This window comes from Mustela putorius, unplaced genomic scaffold (assembly GCF_011764305.1).
Source record: "Mustela putorius furo isolate JIRA1106 unplaced genomic scaffold, ASM1176430v1.1 tig00003854_pilon_pilon_pilon, whole genome shotgun sequence".
Taxonomy (NCBI): Eukaryota; Metazoa; Chordata; class Mammalia; order Carnivora; family Mustelidae; genus Mustela; species Mustela putorius.
In genome coordinates this window covers 1,729,941-1,747,778 of record NW_025422006.1, presented here as the reverse complement: position 1 = coordinate 1,747,778, position 17,838 = coordinate 1,729,941, and the positions used below count along the sequence as shown (strand labels likewise).

The 17,838-nt window shown below is 37.2% G+C and overlaps 1 protein-coding gene across 3 annotated transcripts in view; it reads left to right on the top strand.

Moving 5' to 3' along the window:
- MFSD14B (major facilitator superfamily domain containing 14B) overlaps positions 1–17,838 on the top strand; it is a 75,349-nt gene that overhangs the window by 13,664 nt on the left and 43,847 nt on the right. For all 3 annotated transcript variants that reach the window (XM_013063327.2, XM_045064997.1, XM_004766165.2), the window contains exon 2: positions 15,637–15,732. In XM_013063327.2, the coding sequence (XP_012918781.2) occupies positions 15,637–15,732 (96 nt within the window). The remainder of the gene's footprint in view (positions 1–15,636; positions 15,733–17,838) is intronic.

Sequence of the window (17,838 nt, the reverse complement as noted above, 5' to 3'; positions counted from 1 at the left end):
TGATACAGTTCATTCCTATTTTAAGTCATTGAATTATCTTGGTCAAGTTGGCTCATCAAGATTGAGCTATGGACCTGAAAAGTTCTCAAGCCTGTAGTGGCAGGAGGTGACTACGTTCTCTTTCCGCACACAGTTGCTAAATTCGAACACAGTTGGGAATTTGTTAATAAATAAGTCTTGGGTGGTATGGGAAGTCAGCTTTTTCTGTCACAAAACCTGTTACCTGCTGAGTTCAGGGTACATTTAGAGAAGTACTGTTGAGATCCTTGCCTTTGAGAGGTGTTGTGTAGTATAGGAGAGAGAATAGTTATGTATGGCAAAGAGGCTATAGGGGTTTGGTGGGGAAGCACCCGCCTCTGCTCAGGGTAGTTAAGAAATGTCAGCAGCTTCTCAGATACTTTATCAGGTTACTGATATTTATAAACTTCCCTTCGTATTCCACTTACACTGGGGCCAGCAAACTTTCTTGTGTTAAGAATCTGATGTAACCATAGCTTTGGAGTAATTTTGGAAATCATGAACTGTGAGTCCTCCCACTGTACTACTTTTTTTCAAGGTTGTTTTGACCCTTCTGGGTTGTTTACATTTCTGTGTGAAGTTTAGGATTATCTCATCAAGTTCTGTAATAAAAGACTGCTGGGATTTTGATATGGATTGCATTGAATATGTAGATCCATTCTTGGAGAATTATATTAACAATTTTTTTAAAAGATATTTATTTGTTTATTGACAGATCACAAGTAGAGAGGCAGGCAGAGAGAGGGAGAAATAGGCTCCCTGCTGAGCAGAGAGCCGGATTCGGGACTCAATTCTGGTCAATCCCAGGACCCTGGGATCATGACCTGAGCTGAAGACAGAGGTTTAACCCACTGAGCCACCCAAGCGCCCTATATTAACAATATTAAATATTCTGATTCATGGGCATGGAATACCTGTATATTTATTTCAACTTTATTTTGTTTCAGTATACAACTTTAACTCTTTGTTAAACTATTCCTAGGTTTTTTATGCTGTTTTAAGTGGAATTGTTTTATCAATTAAAAAATCTGATGGTAAATATTTTAGGCTTTGCAACTGTTCAGCTCTGCCAGTGTAGCACAAAAGCAACCTTTGACATGCTTAAATGAATGAGCATTGCTAAATTTCAGTAGAACAATTTACAAAAACTGGTGGTAGATTTAGACTGTGGGCTATAGTTTGCCAGCCCCTGCTCGAGTATTTCCTGTACTCTTTCCTTTCCTCCTTCTGGATGCTTTTGGTATTCTTGTCCATTTATTTTTTAAAACTTTATGTTAGTGTAGTTTAGACTTACAGAACAATTGCAAAGATTATATAGACAGATTTCATAAACCCCACACCCATTTCCTTCTATCATTAGCATCTTAATATGGTATATTTATAAAAATTAGTGAACCAGTGTCCATACTTTACCATTATCTAAAGTCCACACTTTATTTATTCATATTTTCTTGGTCTTTACTGAATGCCCTTTTTCTGTTCCAGTATTTCATTACATTTAGTTGTCATGTCTCCATAAGTTTTCTGGGCTGTGGTAGTTTCACACACTTTATTTGTTTTTGATGATCCTCACAGTTTTCATGAGTCCTGGTTAGACATATTGTAGGATATCCCTCAGATGAGATTCATTGGATGTTTTCCTCAATACTATGGTGACATTATGGGTTTGGGGGAGGAAGCCCAGAAAAATGAAGTGCCATTTTCAATACATTGTATCAAGGATTTAAAAAAAAATCACTGTTGAGGGGCTTCTGGGTGGCTCAGTGGGTTAAAGCCTCTGCCTTCAGCTCAGGTCATGATCCCAGGATTCTGGGATCGAGCCCTACATTGGGCTCTCTGCTCAGCAGGGAGCCTGCTTCCTCCTCTCTGCCTGCTTGTGATCTCTGTCTGTCAAATAAATAAATAAAAGCTTTAAAAAAAAATCACTGTTGATGTTAACATTTTCCCTGTAGTTAGTGTTTGTCACCTTTCTTTATAAATTACTCTTTCCCCCTCTTTCTATATTCACTGTTTGAAGGAGAGTATGTACACCCCACATTCGAAGAATGGGAAGTTATGCCTCACTTTCGTGAGTGCAGAGTACCTATGTAAATTATTTGGGGTTCTCTGCTTAGGAGTTTTGTCTGTTTTCCCCCATTTGTTTATTATGTCATCTTTTTAGTATAAACATACTTGTTTTATAATTTGAGTTATAATCCAAAACAGCTTTATTTTGTTGCTCATACTGCTCCAGCTTTAGCCATTGGGAGCTCTTTGACATATCCCCATGTTTTTGTTGTTTTCTTAGGTTTTGTGTATTTGTTGTTAGTTGTTATTGTTGTTGTTTTAGCACTTACATTCTGGCACTACAAGTTCCCAGTTCCTCTTGTATATTTCCTGCCTTAGTCCTAAAATTAACCATTTCTCCAAGGAGCCCTGGCTCCTTTGTTGGAAAATTGTATTTGAAACCAAGACCTGGGTACCAGATACTTAAAGTGCTGTTGGGCTGCCAGGGTGTCATTACTTTGAGGTTCTCAGGTGACAGGTCAAGGAAAATATATGTGTGAATATTAGTCTGTGTATATACATATATCTATAAATATTTCTATATGTGCCTGTCTGTATCCGTGTGAAGCAAGAATAAGTTCATAATGATATCCAAATCTAATGTGTTATCACATGGCTCATTCTGTCTCTCCCCTTTGTTTATTTATAACCTTCCACTCAGGCAGTGAAAAAAGTAACTCTCACCATTTGCCAGCCGTTTACTTAATTGCTCAGTTCCAGGACACTGGTTTCAGAACTGTTATCTCTACCCCTGTAGGGAACACATTTTTCAGTTAGAGTACAGTGCTTCTGTGAAGTTTTTTTGCCTTCAGTCTAACAGACTCTACTCATTCCTAATGTTACTTAGATCACAAACTTTCCCCCCTGCTCTCTCCAGTGAAGTTTATTCATACATTCCTAATACAGTTAGCTCTTTGTCACATTCTGCAGTCCAGGCTGAGATTCTCTGACCTCTTAAATATTTTTTTTAAATTAACATGTATTAAGGTTCACTCTTTGCATTCTGAAAGTCTATGGGTTTTGATACAAATACACAATGCCACTTATCTACCATTACAGTGTTACATGCAAGTTTCGCTGCCTGGAAGAGTCCCATGTGGTTCAACTGTTTAACTTACCCGTCCACTCCTAGCAACCACTGATCTGTTTACCACCTCTATAGTTGTACCTAAATGGAATCATATACCATATAGCCTTCCAGACTTACTTCTTTTCACTTAGCAGTATGCATTTAAATTCTGTTATCCAGCAATTGCATGGACTGCATAAGTGACATGTTGGGCATCTTCTCATATAGTTAATTTTCTGCATCATTTTTGGTTATAATTAGGGGATTTATTAAGTCATTTAACAAGAAATCTGATGGAAAGACAGTTTTGGGATTGGCTCATTTAGCATATAAGCAGTATAATCAAGAACCCCGGTACTTTGTGTTTTCTGTGTAATTGACTTGTTTGGCTCTTGTGGTCTCAAGGTGGCTGTCGTAGTTCCAGCCTTCATGAAGTCCAGAGGCAGCCAAGAGACTGCCTCTTTCTGCATCTTTATCTCATCCTTTTTACCATTGCTTTTTTTAATTGAGATATAGTCACATAAAATTCACTATATTCAAGTGTACTATTCATTTATTTTAGTATATTCACAAGTTTTTGCAAGAGTCACCATTGTCAGAACATTTTCATCTCCCCAAAATGAAACCCAGTACCCATTAGCAATCGTTCTTCGTTTTCCCCTACTCTCAAGCCTTGGCAACCACTAATCTGCTCCCTCCCTTTGGAATTGTATATTCTGGGCATTTCACTTAAATGGAATCATACTATAGTGTTGCCTTTCCTCCTGGCTTTTCTTACTTAGCATTATGTTTTCAGTGTTCATCCATGTTGTAGCATGCATTGATACTTCATTCTTTTTTACGGCTGAATAATATTGCTTTGTATGGATATACCACTTTTTGTTTATTCATTCATCAGTTGGTAGACATTTGGGTTGTTTCCACATTTTGTTACTGTGAATACTGCTGTATGAACATTTGTTGATGAGTTTCTGTATGAATATATATTTTCAATTGTCTTAGGTATTGGAGTATAATTGCTGGTAATTATATGGTAACTGTTCATGATTTTGAGGAATTGCCAAACTATTTTCCACAGTGGTTGTACCATTTTATATTCCCAACAATTCTGTATGAGGACTGTTTAAATCCTCATGAGTGCTTATTACTATATTTTTTAAATATCCATTCTGGTGGTTCTGAAGTGGTACATCACTGGTTTTGATATTCATTGCCCTTGTGGCTAATGATGTTGAACATCTTTTCATGTGTTTATTGATCACTTGTGTATCTTCTTTCAAGGAATGTTTCTTTACACCAGCTCTTTGCCCATTTTAAATTGGGTTACTTGTTATTTTATCTTATTATTATTTTTTTTAAAGATTTTATTTATTTATTTGTCAGAGAGAGAGAGAGTGAGAGCGAGCACAGGCAGACAGAGTGGAAGGCAGAGGCAGAGGGAGAAGCAGGCTCCCTGCGGAGCAAGGAGCCTGATGTGGGACTCGATCCCAGGACGCTGGGATCATGACCTGAGCCGAAGGCACCTGCTTAACCAACTGAGCCACCCAGGCATCCCGGGTTACTTGTTATTTTATAAGTGAGTTGTAAGAGCTCTTGATTCAAGTCTCTTATCAGGTATGAGTTTTGCAAATACTTTATTCCACTCTATGACTTATCTTTTGTTCTTTGAGCAGTGTTTTTCACAGTGTAAGTTTTTAATTTTAATGCAGTCCAACGTATTAACTTTTTTTTTTTTTGGCGTGGATAGTGAGGTTAGTGCTTTATATACAAACTCATCATGAAGCTAAGGGCCCTACTTTTAGCTCTGTGATCTATTTGAGTTTCTTTTTTAAAAAATTTTGGTAAAATAAACATAACTAAAAATTCACCATTTTAGCCATTTTTAAAGTATACGGTTCAGTGGCATTTAAGTACATTAACATTGTTGCGCAACCATTACCCATTGTCCTTTATTTATTTATTTATTTTTAAGATTTTATTTATTTATTTGACAGAGATCACAAGTAGGCAGAGAGGCAGGCAGAGAGGAGAGAGAGAGAGGAGGAAGCAGGCCCCCTGCTGAGCAGGGAGTCTGATGTGGGGCTCGAACCCAGGACCCTGGGATCATGACCTGAGCAGAAGGCAGAGGCTTTAACCCACTGAGCCACCCAGGTGCCCCACCCATTGTCCTTTAATCATTTGAAACTGAACTCTGTACCCATTGAACAATAACTCATCATTTCCCTTTCTCTCTAACCTCTGACAATCACCATTCTACTTTCTGTCTCTTTGAGTCTCTACTTCCTTGCCAACACTTGCTGTTTTCAGGTTTTTAAATTTTTTTTCTTTATAATCATAGCCATCCTAATGACCATGAGGTACTATCATTGTTGTTTAACTTTGCATTTCCCTAGTGATAAGTGATGTGGAGCATCTTTTCATGTATTTTTTTTTTGTCCTTTGCCCATTTTTGCATCTATTTGGTTTATAGGAGTTTTTTTTTTTTTTAAGATTTTATTAATTTATTTGACAGACAGATCACAAGTAGGCAGAGAAGCAATCAGAGGAGGGGAAGCAGACTCCCCACTGAGCAGAGAGCCCGATGCAGGGCTCCATCCCAGGACCCTGAGACCATGACCCGAGCCAAAGGCAGAGGCCTTAACCCACTGAGCCACCCAGGCGCCCCTATAGGAGTTTTTTTAAACATATAATCTGGGTATTCCTCATTGGATATATGACTTGTAAATATTTCTTCCATTCTCTGGGTTCCCTTTGCAGTCTGCTGATAATGCCCCATGATGCACAAAAGTTTCTTTTTTTTTTTCTTTTTAAGATATTTATTTATTTATTTAACAGACTACAAGTAGGCAGAGAGGCAGGCAGATAGAGGAGGAAGCAGGCTCCCCACTGAGGAGAGAGCCCGAAGCGGGCTCGATCCCAGGACCCGGGGATCATGACCTGAGCCAAAGGCAGAGGCTTTAACCCACTGAGCCACCCAGGTGCCCCCAAAAGTTTCTTTTTGATTAATCAGATTATCTATTTTTTTTTTCTTTTGTTGCCCTTTTTTTTCTTTATGGCATCGAGGAAAGCATTGTCAAATCCAATGTCATGAAACTTCCCTCCTGTGTTTTCTTCCAAGAGTTTATAGTTTTAGCTTTTACATTTAGTGCTTTGATACATTTTGAATTCAATTTTTGTACATGATGTGAGGTTAGGCCCGGCTTTATTATTTTGCTTATGAATATCCAGTGTTCCCAGCACCATGTCTTGAAGAGACTATTCTCCATTGAATGGTCTTAGGACTCTTGTTGCAAATCATTCGGCTGTTACACAGCTGTTTATTTCTGTACTCTTATTATTATATTCGATTGGTCTTTACTGTCTGTTTTTATGCTAGTACCATACTGTTTTGATAAGCTTTGTAGTATGCTTTAAATGCATGAAATGTGAGTCCTGGAGGTTTTTTTTTTTTTTTTTTTTTTTTTTTTTTTGTTTTGGCTGTTATTTCAGGGTCACTTGAGATTCCATATGAATTATAGAATGAGTTTTCCCTTTTTTGCTAAAAATGTAATTGGGATTTTTTGTAGGGATGACATTGAATCCATAGATCATTTAGGGCCATTCACATCTAGACAACATTAAGTTTCCTGATTCATGAACATGGAATATCTTTCCGTTTATTTTTGGTCTTCTTAATTCCTTTCAGCAGTGTTTTGTCGTTTTCAATGTTAAAGTATTTTGCCTGCCTGGTTCATTTTTCCTGAGAATTTATTCTTTTTGATGCATAATTTCCTTTTCAGATTGTTCATTGTTAGGGTATAGAAATGCAACTGAGTGGTGCCTGGGTGGCTCAGTCAGTTTAAGTGGCTGCCTTCTGCTCAGGTGGAAATGTCAGGGTCATGGGATCTAGCCTTTCTGCAGGCTCCTTGCTCAGCAGGGAGCCTGCTCCTCTTCCACTCCCACCCCCACCCCCGCCTTGCACCCTCCCCATTCGTGCAGGCTGTCTCTCAAACAAAGATATTAAGATCTTTAAAGAAAGGTGCAACTGATATTTGCATGTTGATTTTTTTTTTTTTGGTCCTGCAATTTTGCTGAATTCATTTTTAGCTCTAATTTTTTTTTTTTTTAAATAAACTTGAGGGTTTTCTATATGTAAGATGATGGCATCCCCAAACCGAAATGATTTTACTTCTTCCTTTCCAGTTTGGATGCTTTTTTTTTTTTTCCCATATGTAATTACTGTGCCTAGAACTCCCAATACTATGATGTATAAAATTGTGTTGAAAGCAGGAATCCTTTCCATGTTCTGATCTTAAAGGAAAAGTTTTTTCAGCCTTTCACTATTGACTTTGATGTTAGGTGTGGATTTTTCATATGTGGCATTTATCATTTTGAGATAATTTCCTTTTATCCTTTTTAAGATTTTTTTTTTTTTATTATGAAAGGCTGTTGAGTTTGTGAGATGCTTTTTCTGCATCAGTGGAGATGATCATGTATTTTTCTCCCATTCATGTTAATGTGATGGTGTTCCGTTGATTGATTTTCATATGTGAACTTTTCTTAATTCCAGGAATAAATCTCACTTGGCCATCGTATTAGAGCCCTTTTAGCAGGTTGCTGAATTTATTTTGTTAGTATCGTGTTAAGGATTTTTGTATCATTAGCATAAGGAAAATTAATCTGTAGTTGTCTTTTCTTGTAGTATCTTCTTTTCTTTGGTACAGGTAAATGCTGTCTTCATAAAATGTGTTAGGAAGTGTTTCTTCTTTTTTGAGAAGACTTTGAGAGTGATTTTAATTCTGCTTTAAATGTTTGGTAGAATTTTCCTGATGAAGCCATGAGGTCCAGGACTTTTCTTTGTTGAGTAGTTTTTGATCACTGATCCAATTCCCTTACTAGTTCTAGGTATATTCAGATCGCCTATTTCTTAATGATTCAGTCTTATTAGTAGGTTGGGTGTTTCTAGAAATCTGTCCATTTCATCTAGTTTACCTAATCCATTGGCTACAGTTGCTCATAATACTCTCTTATAACCTCCTGTTTATTTCCTATTTTAGTGATTTAAATGTTCCCCATATTCATGGTCACTTTCCCTGTTTGGATAGTTTGATGATTCTCTGTTACTTTTCTGCTCAGTATTGCATTTATTTCTGCTCTAACCCTTTATTATTTCTTTCCTTTTTCTTGCCTTGTTGGTTTTGCTTTTCTAGTTTTTTACAGTGAAAAGTTAGGTTATTGATAGCAGATCTTTTTTTTTTCCTTAAATAATAAGGCATGTACAGGTATAAAATCCCCTGTAACCACTGCTTTAAAACAGCATTCAACAAACTTTGATATGTTTTCTCATTTTTGTTCATCCGAAAGTTGTGATCTTCTTGTGATTTCTTATTTGACCTATGGTTGTTTAGGTGTATACTTTTTAATACCCACATATTTGTGAATTTTCCATATTTTTGTATGTTACTGATTTCTAGTTTCATTACATTGTGGTCCAGAGAATGTATTTTATATGATTTCAATCTTTTTAATTTATTTAGACTTGTTTTATGGTATTTCTGTGTACATATGAGAAGAGTATACTGCTGTAGTTGGGTGGAGTGTTTAGTAAATGTTAGGTCTAGTTGGTGTAGTGTTACTAAAATAGCCTATTTTACTTCCTTGTTGATCTTCTAATTGTTCTATTCATTATTAGAAGTGGGTATGGAAGTCTCCAATTATTATTATTGAATTGTATATTTGTGCCTTTTATTTTTTTTAAAGATTTTTATTTATTTATTTGACAGAGATCACAAGCAGGCAGAGAGGCAGGCAGAGAGAGAGAGAGAGAGAGGAGAAAGCAGGCTCCCTGCTGAGCAGAGAGCCTGACATGGGGCTCAACATGACCTGAGCGGAAGGCAGAGGCTTTAACCCACTGAGCCACCCAGACGCCCTGTGCCTTTTATTTTTAAAGGGTATGAGTGCCAGTGGGTGAGGGAGCATGAATGATTTGTTACATAATATAAATATCTTTGATATTGGCTATAAAGACGTCCTGTAAGTCAACATGAAAGATTCATTCTCCATTGAAAAGATATGCAGAGGGCACCTGGGTGGCTCAGTGGGTTAAGCTGCTGCCTTCGGCTGGGGTCATGATCTCAGGGTCCTGGGATCGAGTCCCGCATCGGGCTCTCTGCTCAGCGGGGAGCCTGCTTCCTTCTCTCTCTCTCTCTGCCTGCCTCTCTGCCTACTTGTGATCTCTCTCTATCAAATAAATAAAATAAAATAAAATAAAAAGAAAAGATATGCAGAGCAGTGAACAATTTGTAGGCATATACAGCTTTCTAAAAAACACAGGAAGTTCTGTTTCACTTGTAATCACAGAAAATGATATAACCATTAAGTCTAATTAGCAAAAAGTATTCTAAAAGTATTCTAAGACTAACCATTAGTCTTAGAATATGGGGAGATTCAGATATTGTATTGCATTTTATTTTATTCTCAAACATTGTTACTGATACTATAGGTTACTCTTTTTTTTTTTTAAAGATTGTATTTATTGGGTGCCTGGGTGGCTCAGTGGGTTAAGCTTCTGCCTTCGGCTCAGGTCATGATCTTAGGGTCGTGGGATCGAGTCCCCCATCGGACTCTCTGCTTGGCAGGGAGTCTGCTTCCTCCAATCTCTCTCTCTCTCTGCCTGCCTCTCTGCCTACTTGTGATTTCTCTCTGTCAAATAAATAAAAATCTTTAAAAAAAAATAAAGGTTTTATTTATTTGAGAGAGAGAGCATGAGAGGGGAGAATGTCAGAAGGGGAAGCTGACTCCCCACGGAGCTGGAACCCCAATGCGATGCGGGACTTGATCCCAGGATTTGGGGATCATGACCTTAGCCTAAGGCAGTTGCTCAACCACCTGAACCACCCAGGCGCCCCTGTAGGTGACTCTTTAAACTTTTTTTTGGCAACCTCTTTGAACCTTTTTAGTTTTCTTCCGTTTTGTTATGAATACTCCCCCATATTCATCACCCTACTTCAATAGTTAAAAACACACAAGACCAATCTTATTTTACCTGCGTTTTCATTAAACTGGTCCTCACATACCAGCTAAATTGAATCCAAGCTTTGTGTTTGTTTCATTTTGGCAAGAATACTTTATAAGTGGTCTGTTTCTTGTGTATTGCATCGTACATCAAATAACCTTTGACTCTGATTTAATTGATCGGGTTTCAGGTCTTATCAGCTTGATTATTCCCTTGTAAAGTGCCTCATCACCTTTTACGTCATGGTTTTAACAGCTATTAATGGTTGTTGCCTAGATGGACTATATTAGATTACAAAGTGGCAGGATTTTAAGTTAATCATTCTGTCATTCATTATCAAAAAAAATTTTTTTTTGACAGATCACAAGTAAGCAGAGAGGCAGGTGGGAGTGGGGAAGCAGGCTCCCTGCTGAGCAGAGAGCCTGATGCAGGGCTCTATCCCAGGACTCTGGGATCATGACCTTAGCTGAAGGCAGAGGCTTTAACCCACCGAGCCACCCAGGTGCCCTATTATCAAATTAAAAAACAAAACAAAACAAAACTTTTCTTAGTCAAATATTTGGTTATGCTAAAATGCTTTCTTTTTCCCTCTCCTTCATATTTAGCAGTTCTCAGAATAATGACTTAGTTTTCTGGCGTCCTCCAAAGATCTCTGGACTTGGAAATTTGAACACATATAATAATGTTTTAATCAATGGCAGACATTACTCTGTTTACTCAGTCTTTGCCCAGTGGGAGTTAACTTCAGGTTGGCTCCTGAATCCTTTCAGTATGACTGTAGTCTTCAATAACATCTTCGCTTTTGGCAATGTAAGTTCCAGAGTCAATTGTATTTTTTTTTTTAAGATTTTATTTATTTATTTGACAGAGAGAGATCACAAGTAGGCGAGAGGCAGGCAGAGAGAGAGGAAGGGAAGCAGGCTCCCTGCTGAGCAGAGAGCCCGATGTGGTACTCGATCCCAGGACCCTGAGATCATGACCTGAGCCGAAGGCAGCGGCCTAACCCACTGAGCCACCCAGGCGCCCCTCAATTGTATTTTTTACCCCCAATCTGGAATTAGCTATTTGTCCAAAAAGTCCCATTTTTTTTTTAAGTGGGAAATGATATTTGAAGACCACAATCTTGGGCCCTGGGTGGGGTGGTATTCACTCCTGTAGGGTTGCTCATTTTTTTTCTAGGTCTTTCCAGTGGCTCAAACTAGAAAATTCTAACTTTTTCATTAAGGTAATGCAGATCATAATGTGTATATTATTTTAAACCAAATTTAGAATTTCAGATTTTTACTATTTTGATTTAATATTTTATCTTTTCTCTTACAATGAAAATCTCATTCCCTAGTGACAATAGCATGGTAACTTATTATATTCTACTTACACTTGAAAGTTCAAAAAATAAAAAGTTGTTATTACTACCAACATGATTACTTAAAATAGTTTAAAATTTCATTTTCTTTTTAGCCTTAGGATTAGCTTCTAAGAATATTCATTCAGATTCTATGTTTTAAAGCAACTAAACCACAACTCTTGATACATGGGTAGGTTGATATATTTAATTTGGATTTGATTTTGTTTTAGAATTAGCTGAAGCAGTTCCCTGGTTCCAAAGTTAAATGTATGAACCAGCATAAGAAATCTAGCTTCCATCCTGTCACTTTCATTCCCTTTTCTCCTTCCTGTATGTAATTGCTTGGATGCTTATTTTTCTTGACATCTTGTGTTTTGTTTACTCAAATAAATGTGTGTGCAAACGTATTCATACTCTTCAGTCCTCTCTCACGTGAAAAAGGTACTAACATTGCACATTATTCTATACCTTGCTTTTTTGGTGTTTTATTTGTTTGGCAGCAGTAGTGTTCCCATAGCCTAGTGCACATGACACTTCATATTTATTTATTTATTTTTAAAGATTTTATTTATTTATTTGACAGAGATCACAAGTAGGCAGAGAGGCAGGCAGAGAGAGAGAGGAGGAAGCAGGCTCCCCGCTGAGCAGAGAGCCCGATGCGGGACTTGATCCCAGGACCCTGATATCATGACCTGAGCCAAAGGCAGCGGCTTAACCCACTGAGCCACCCAGTCGCCCGACACTTCATATTTTTGCCATATTGTCTGTGAGAAATCACTAGAGTGGGGTTATTGCTTCAGAGGATAAATAAATAAGTAATTTGGCTAAATATTGCCACATTGTTCCATTTCTCATCCCTTTAGCAGTGTAAGATCATATTGTCAAACTTCTGAAATTTTCAGCGTTCTAGTAGTGAGGAATTAGATGAGTATGGCTTGATTTTGCATTTTTCTTGTGGATAAAGTTGTTGAAGGGCTGTTCTATGAACTGTTAATATCTCTTACCCATCTTTTTGTTGGGTTGTTAGTCTTCTCGATTTTTCTATAAATATTTTAAATGTTAGAGCTGTTAGCTGATTAGCTGACATAGTAAGTTGAAGTAGTTTTTTTCCTTCACAGTTTGTACAGCTTTTTTTTTTTTTAAAGATTTTATTTATTTAGAGAGTGTGCATGAACAGGCTGAGAGGCAGAGGGAGAGAGAGAATCTCAAGCGGCCTCTGTGCTGATTATGGAGCTGTATGTGGGGCTCAGTTTCACTACCCTGAGATCATGACTGGAGCTAAAACCAAGAATCTAATGTTTAATCTACTGAACCCTCCAGGTGCCCCTGTACAGCTTTTTTATTACAGTTGGTTGAATTTTATTTTATTTATTTATTTAAGATTTTATTTATTTATTTGACAGAGAGAAATCACAAGTAGGCAGAGAGGCAGGCAGAGAGAGAGGAAGGGAAGCAGGCCCCCTGCTGAGCAGAGAGCCCGATGTGGGACTCGATCCCAGGACCCTGAGACCACGACCCGAGCCGAAGGCAGCGGCTTAACCCACTGAGCCACCCAGGCGCCCCAGTTGGTTGAATTTTAATTATAATTTGATTACAGTTGAATAAAAAAGACAGCAGTATATCCAAATAATGGAATATTATTTGGCCATAAAATTGAATGATGAACATGGATGATTCTTAAAAACATGCTAAATGGATGAAGCAAAGCAAAGTAGGCCACATACTGGATGATTCCATTTATATATGGTTCTAGAATAGGCAAATCCATAGAGACAGAAAGTATGTTAGTCATTGCTAGGAAATGGGGTGAGGAGAGATTGGGGCATGACTGTTCATAGATATGAGGTTTCCTTTTGGGGTAATGAAAATATTCCAGAATTAGATAGTGGTGGTAATTTTACAACCTTGTGAATATACTAGTAAACACTGTATGCTTGGCAATGGAACTTAATGGAATGTGATTTATAGCTCAAGGAAAAAATTAAAAATTCATATCATCACTCTAATCATGAGAACATTAAACAAATTCAAATGGGAGGGCATTCTACACAATAACTGGTAAAGAGTATACCAGTGGTCCTCAAAAGTGTCAGGATCATGAAAGTAAAAAATAAAAGTCTTAGTAGCTATCTCAGGTTGGAAAAACCCAAGGAAACATGAGAACAAAATGCAGTGCTAAATCCTGGATTAGATCCTAAACCAGGAGAAAGAAAAGATGAGTGAGAAAAATGGTGACATTCAAATAACATATAAATTAGCTTAAAGTAGAATAGCAATGTTAATGTTTAGATTTGGATAATTGTACTGTAGTTATCTAAGACATTAGTATTTGGGGAAGTTTGGTGAAGGATATACTGGAATCCTGTACTGGTTTTGTAACTTTTCTGGGGTTTTAAATTGTTTAAAAAAATAGAGTGGGTGACTCAGTTGGTTGAGTGTCTGAGTCTTAGTTTTGGCTCAGGTCATCAGGGTCTTTCTCCCTCGGCACCCCCCGCCTTGCACATTCTCTCTCTAAAATAAATCTTTTTTAAAAATAAATCATTTAAAAATAAAAATAATTATCAAATTATTAATTGCAGCAATATTAAAAGTGGAAACTCTCTAGTAAACATCAGTAGTGGAATGGTTAAAATTATGGTACCTCTGTACAGTGGAATATTGTGTAGCTATTATAAAGAATGAAGATTTGCATGCAGTGACATGGAAATAGATAAAGGTAAAAAAGGCAACCTGTGTATTGTATTACCAGTTATGAAAAAGTATGTTTTTACCTATGAATGTACATGCATAAAAATATGACAGATTTCTAACATTGTGAATACCTATGAAAATTAGAACATGTATATTGCCTTAGGTATACAATGTTCATATATTAGTGTAACAGTTGTAATTTCTTAAGTATATATATTCCATATAAAATAACGCAAAAAGAGATTTGTCTCCTGCTTTTAAAACATTAGGTGGAAGAGAAATGCTAAGTGCAGTTATGTATTCCTTTAATACTGGCGTTCATAAATTTGATATTTTGCTTTTTTGTATTCAGGCTCATGAGCTGACTTTTAGGAATATGTGTTCAGTGAATCTTTGGTTGTTGCTCTGTTCTACTTTGAATGAAATCCCAGGGAATACTTGTTTTGCACAGTGTCTTTTTTTGATAACTAGTTATAAACTTCTGAATAGCCAGAGTGATGTTAAACCCCTACTCACTTCTCTTTGGGAGAGAATTATGATAGGCTTATTTAACAGGTCTGAGTCTAGATGTTGTTTTCCTTCTTAAGCAACACAATGTTAATTCCTCAAATTAAGAAAAAAAAATACCCCGTGCTTATTATTTCCTATTATGTGGAGTGTACAGTCTTTACACAAAATGCTGGGGACCATGTTTTTTATTCACCTTCAAGCTAACTTCAGTATGTTAGGAAAATCATCAGTTCTCACTGAGGACCTTCTGGCTCCATTTTAGAACAGTTTCCCTTTATTGATTTTACTATAAAAAATTAAAAGTAAAATTATATTCCCTTCATCTAAATTCAGCAGTTAACATTTTTGACATTTGCTTTAGGAAATATGTTTGGTTTTGTTTCTTAGTTGTTGGCTTGGTTTGTTTTTGTGTTTTCACAAAATGCCAAACCATTTGACAATAAGTTGTAGACATCAAGAACACCCATGTGATTATCTAATATAAAGTCCATATTCATATTTTATCCTTTTGTTCCCTTCTCCTCCAGGATCCAGTCCAGGATCCCCCATTTTGTTGTTGTGACTCCTGCCTCCTTCAATATGTATGAGTCTCCTGACCTTTACTTTCATCTTTTATGGCATTGACATTTTTAAGGAGATTCCACGCCTGTTATGTTATAGAACGTCCCACAGTCTGGATTTGTCTGATCATTTCCTTATGATTAGATTCCAGTGAAATGACGCAGATTTACTTCTACCTTTTAAAGACTTAAAAATATAAACATAGGAATAGTGAGGGGTTTATAGTCTTCTGTAAACATCACTTCCAGTTACTACCAAGTGGTAGCAAGGGGGGGCCTGATCTTGACAATGTCCTAAGTTTATTTTATACAGCATTTATTTTGTGTGTTAGATACCATTTTAGCAAAATGGATTTCTTTTATCTCGCTACTATTTTTCATAATAACTTTCTTCCTTTTTTAGCTACAAGGCTTTGGCAGACCAAGTGTATACCATGCTGCTATTGTCATCTTCCTAGAATTCTTTGCGTGGGGCTTGTTGACAACTCCAATGTTAACTGTAAGTATTGCTGAACAGGTCCTTGTTTATGAAAGCAAAACATAGGTTCTTAAGCATGTATCTCTAGGGCCAAATGTTTAGGTATGTGTTTGAGAGACTCTCTTGATAGCGATTTTAAACAGCTTCTTCCACTGGGTTGTTTCCACTGTGTACACAGACTGTGAACTACCTGAGCAGCAAAACGCCTGGGCTGCACTTTAAGTATTCTTGGGTAGCAGGGTCCTCCCACTGACCCAGAATCTTGGAAGTGCTATGAGTGAACTGTAGGTATTTAGGAATATGCACTAGGGGAAGTTATTGCAAAGTTTTGTTGAACTTTGTAATTACTTTGTGTGGATGTAATGGCCTTTGACCAAGAACATAGTAAATAGATTGGTAAGTACCTTGTAACAGTGAGAGTGATCATTGTTAAGAATGTTTAGATTTCCATATTTGGTAGCTGACTTACCTATAGCCACTTTTTGCTGAGGCTGCACTGAATTTCTTAGCAAGAACCTCGATGTTTGATATATGTTGTGGTTAGAGGAAGGGAGATGTGTAAGAAAGGATTGGCATGTAGATTTGGGGTGCTTAATTACTATTTTATTTTGTTTTTTAAAAGATTTTATTTATTTGAATGAGAAAGTGCATCTGTACATGCATACACGAGCAGGTGGAGGAGCAGAGGGAAAGAGAGAATTCTAAGCAAATTCCATGCTGAGGACAGAGCCCCGGACAGGGCTCAGTTTCAGGACCTTGAGATCACAACCTGAGCCAAAATCAAGACTGAGCCACCCAGGCACACCCCAATCACTAACAATTATACTAAAGATATTTTTTAATTGAAGAAAAAGATACTTTTTAATTGGCCTTATATTTAGTTGTCTTAAACTGTTCTTTAAAAATCATTGGTGGTTAACTCTTCCCAATCACCATGTTGCCATGCCAGAGAATCCCTTTGGATACAGATGAACTTTGTTCCAAAATTAGCTTTAGAAAATAGGGTACTTTAAAGAGGCTGTTAGCCTCACATTAGACTTCGCTATTTTTATTCTTCTGGTGCATTTAAAATGAAATTTGATTAATTAAAATGACAGCTTGAATGGAATAGTCAAAAGATTGCCTGTGTTTTTAAATCTCTGTTTTATTCTTTCTCATTATACTACCTTTTCCTTCCTAATGCTTTACTACAGAAATTAACTGGTTATTAGTTAGTGGGGTAAGTGGTCCCCATTTTAAGTTCACGAGCCTGCTGTGCTCACGACTGTTTGGACTGCCTATGACACACTAAGTGCTGAGGAGAGATTTTCTTTGAATAATAGGAATATGCATTGTAGGCTCACATGTGTGTCCTTGAGGGATTTCTTTGAGATGTATTTTCAGTATACGTATAGACATACCAGGCTACTTATTGTAAGGAAATAAGTTATTTAATTTTTGGTCTTAGCTCTCGGACTCTGTCCATGTCCGTCTCCCATGTCTATTCCCCTCACACCCCTGCCCCCGCTTACGTGTTAAGCGCCCCTTTATTTATTTATTTATTTATTCATTTATTCATTTATTTTTATTTATTTATTTTTTAATTTGACAGAGAGAAGGAGATCACAGGCAGGCAGAGAGAGAGAGGGAAAACAGGCTCCTTGCTGAGCAGAGAGCCCAGTGCGGGCCTCGATCCCAGGACCCTGTGAACATGACCTGAGCTGAAGGCAGAGGCTTAACCCACTGAGCCACCCAGGTGTCCTGTTAAGCGTTTAAATAGTATTTTTTTAAGGCAACCAGAAATCTGCTATAGTGGTTCAGCAGGTTTCTCAATATGGAGTTAATCCTATAATCATGCTCTGGTAAGAATTCAAAGTGAAGTGAAGAACAACTTAATGTTTTTGAGGCCTTGTTAGAAATTCTAAAACCACTTTCCAGACAGTTAAAATCTTTGGGGACCTTTTTGGCCCTAGACCAGATTGTCAGATCTCTTTTAGTTTTAATTAATTAATTAATTTTCGTATACATCCAAAGAGTGATGTGCCTTTCTTCCTACTGCCCAATGCAGATAATTTTCCTAGGGGTTCTTTGTCCTCATCAGACCCTCGAATGCAGCCTTAGAAACCAGCTCAAGTGCTGCTTTGTTTC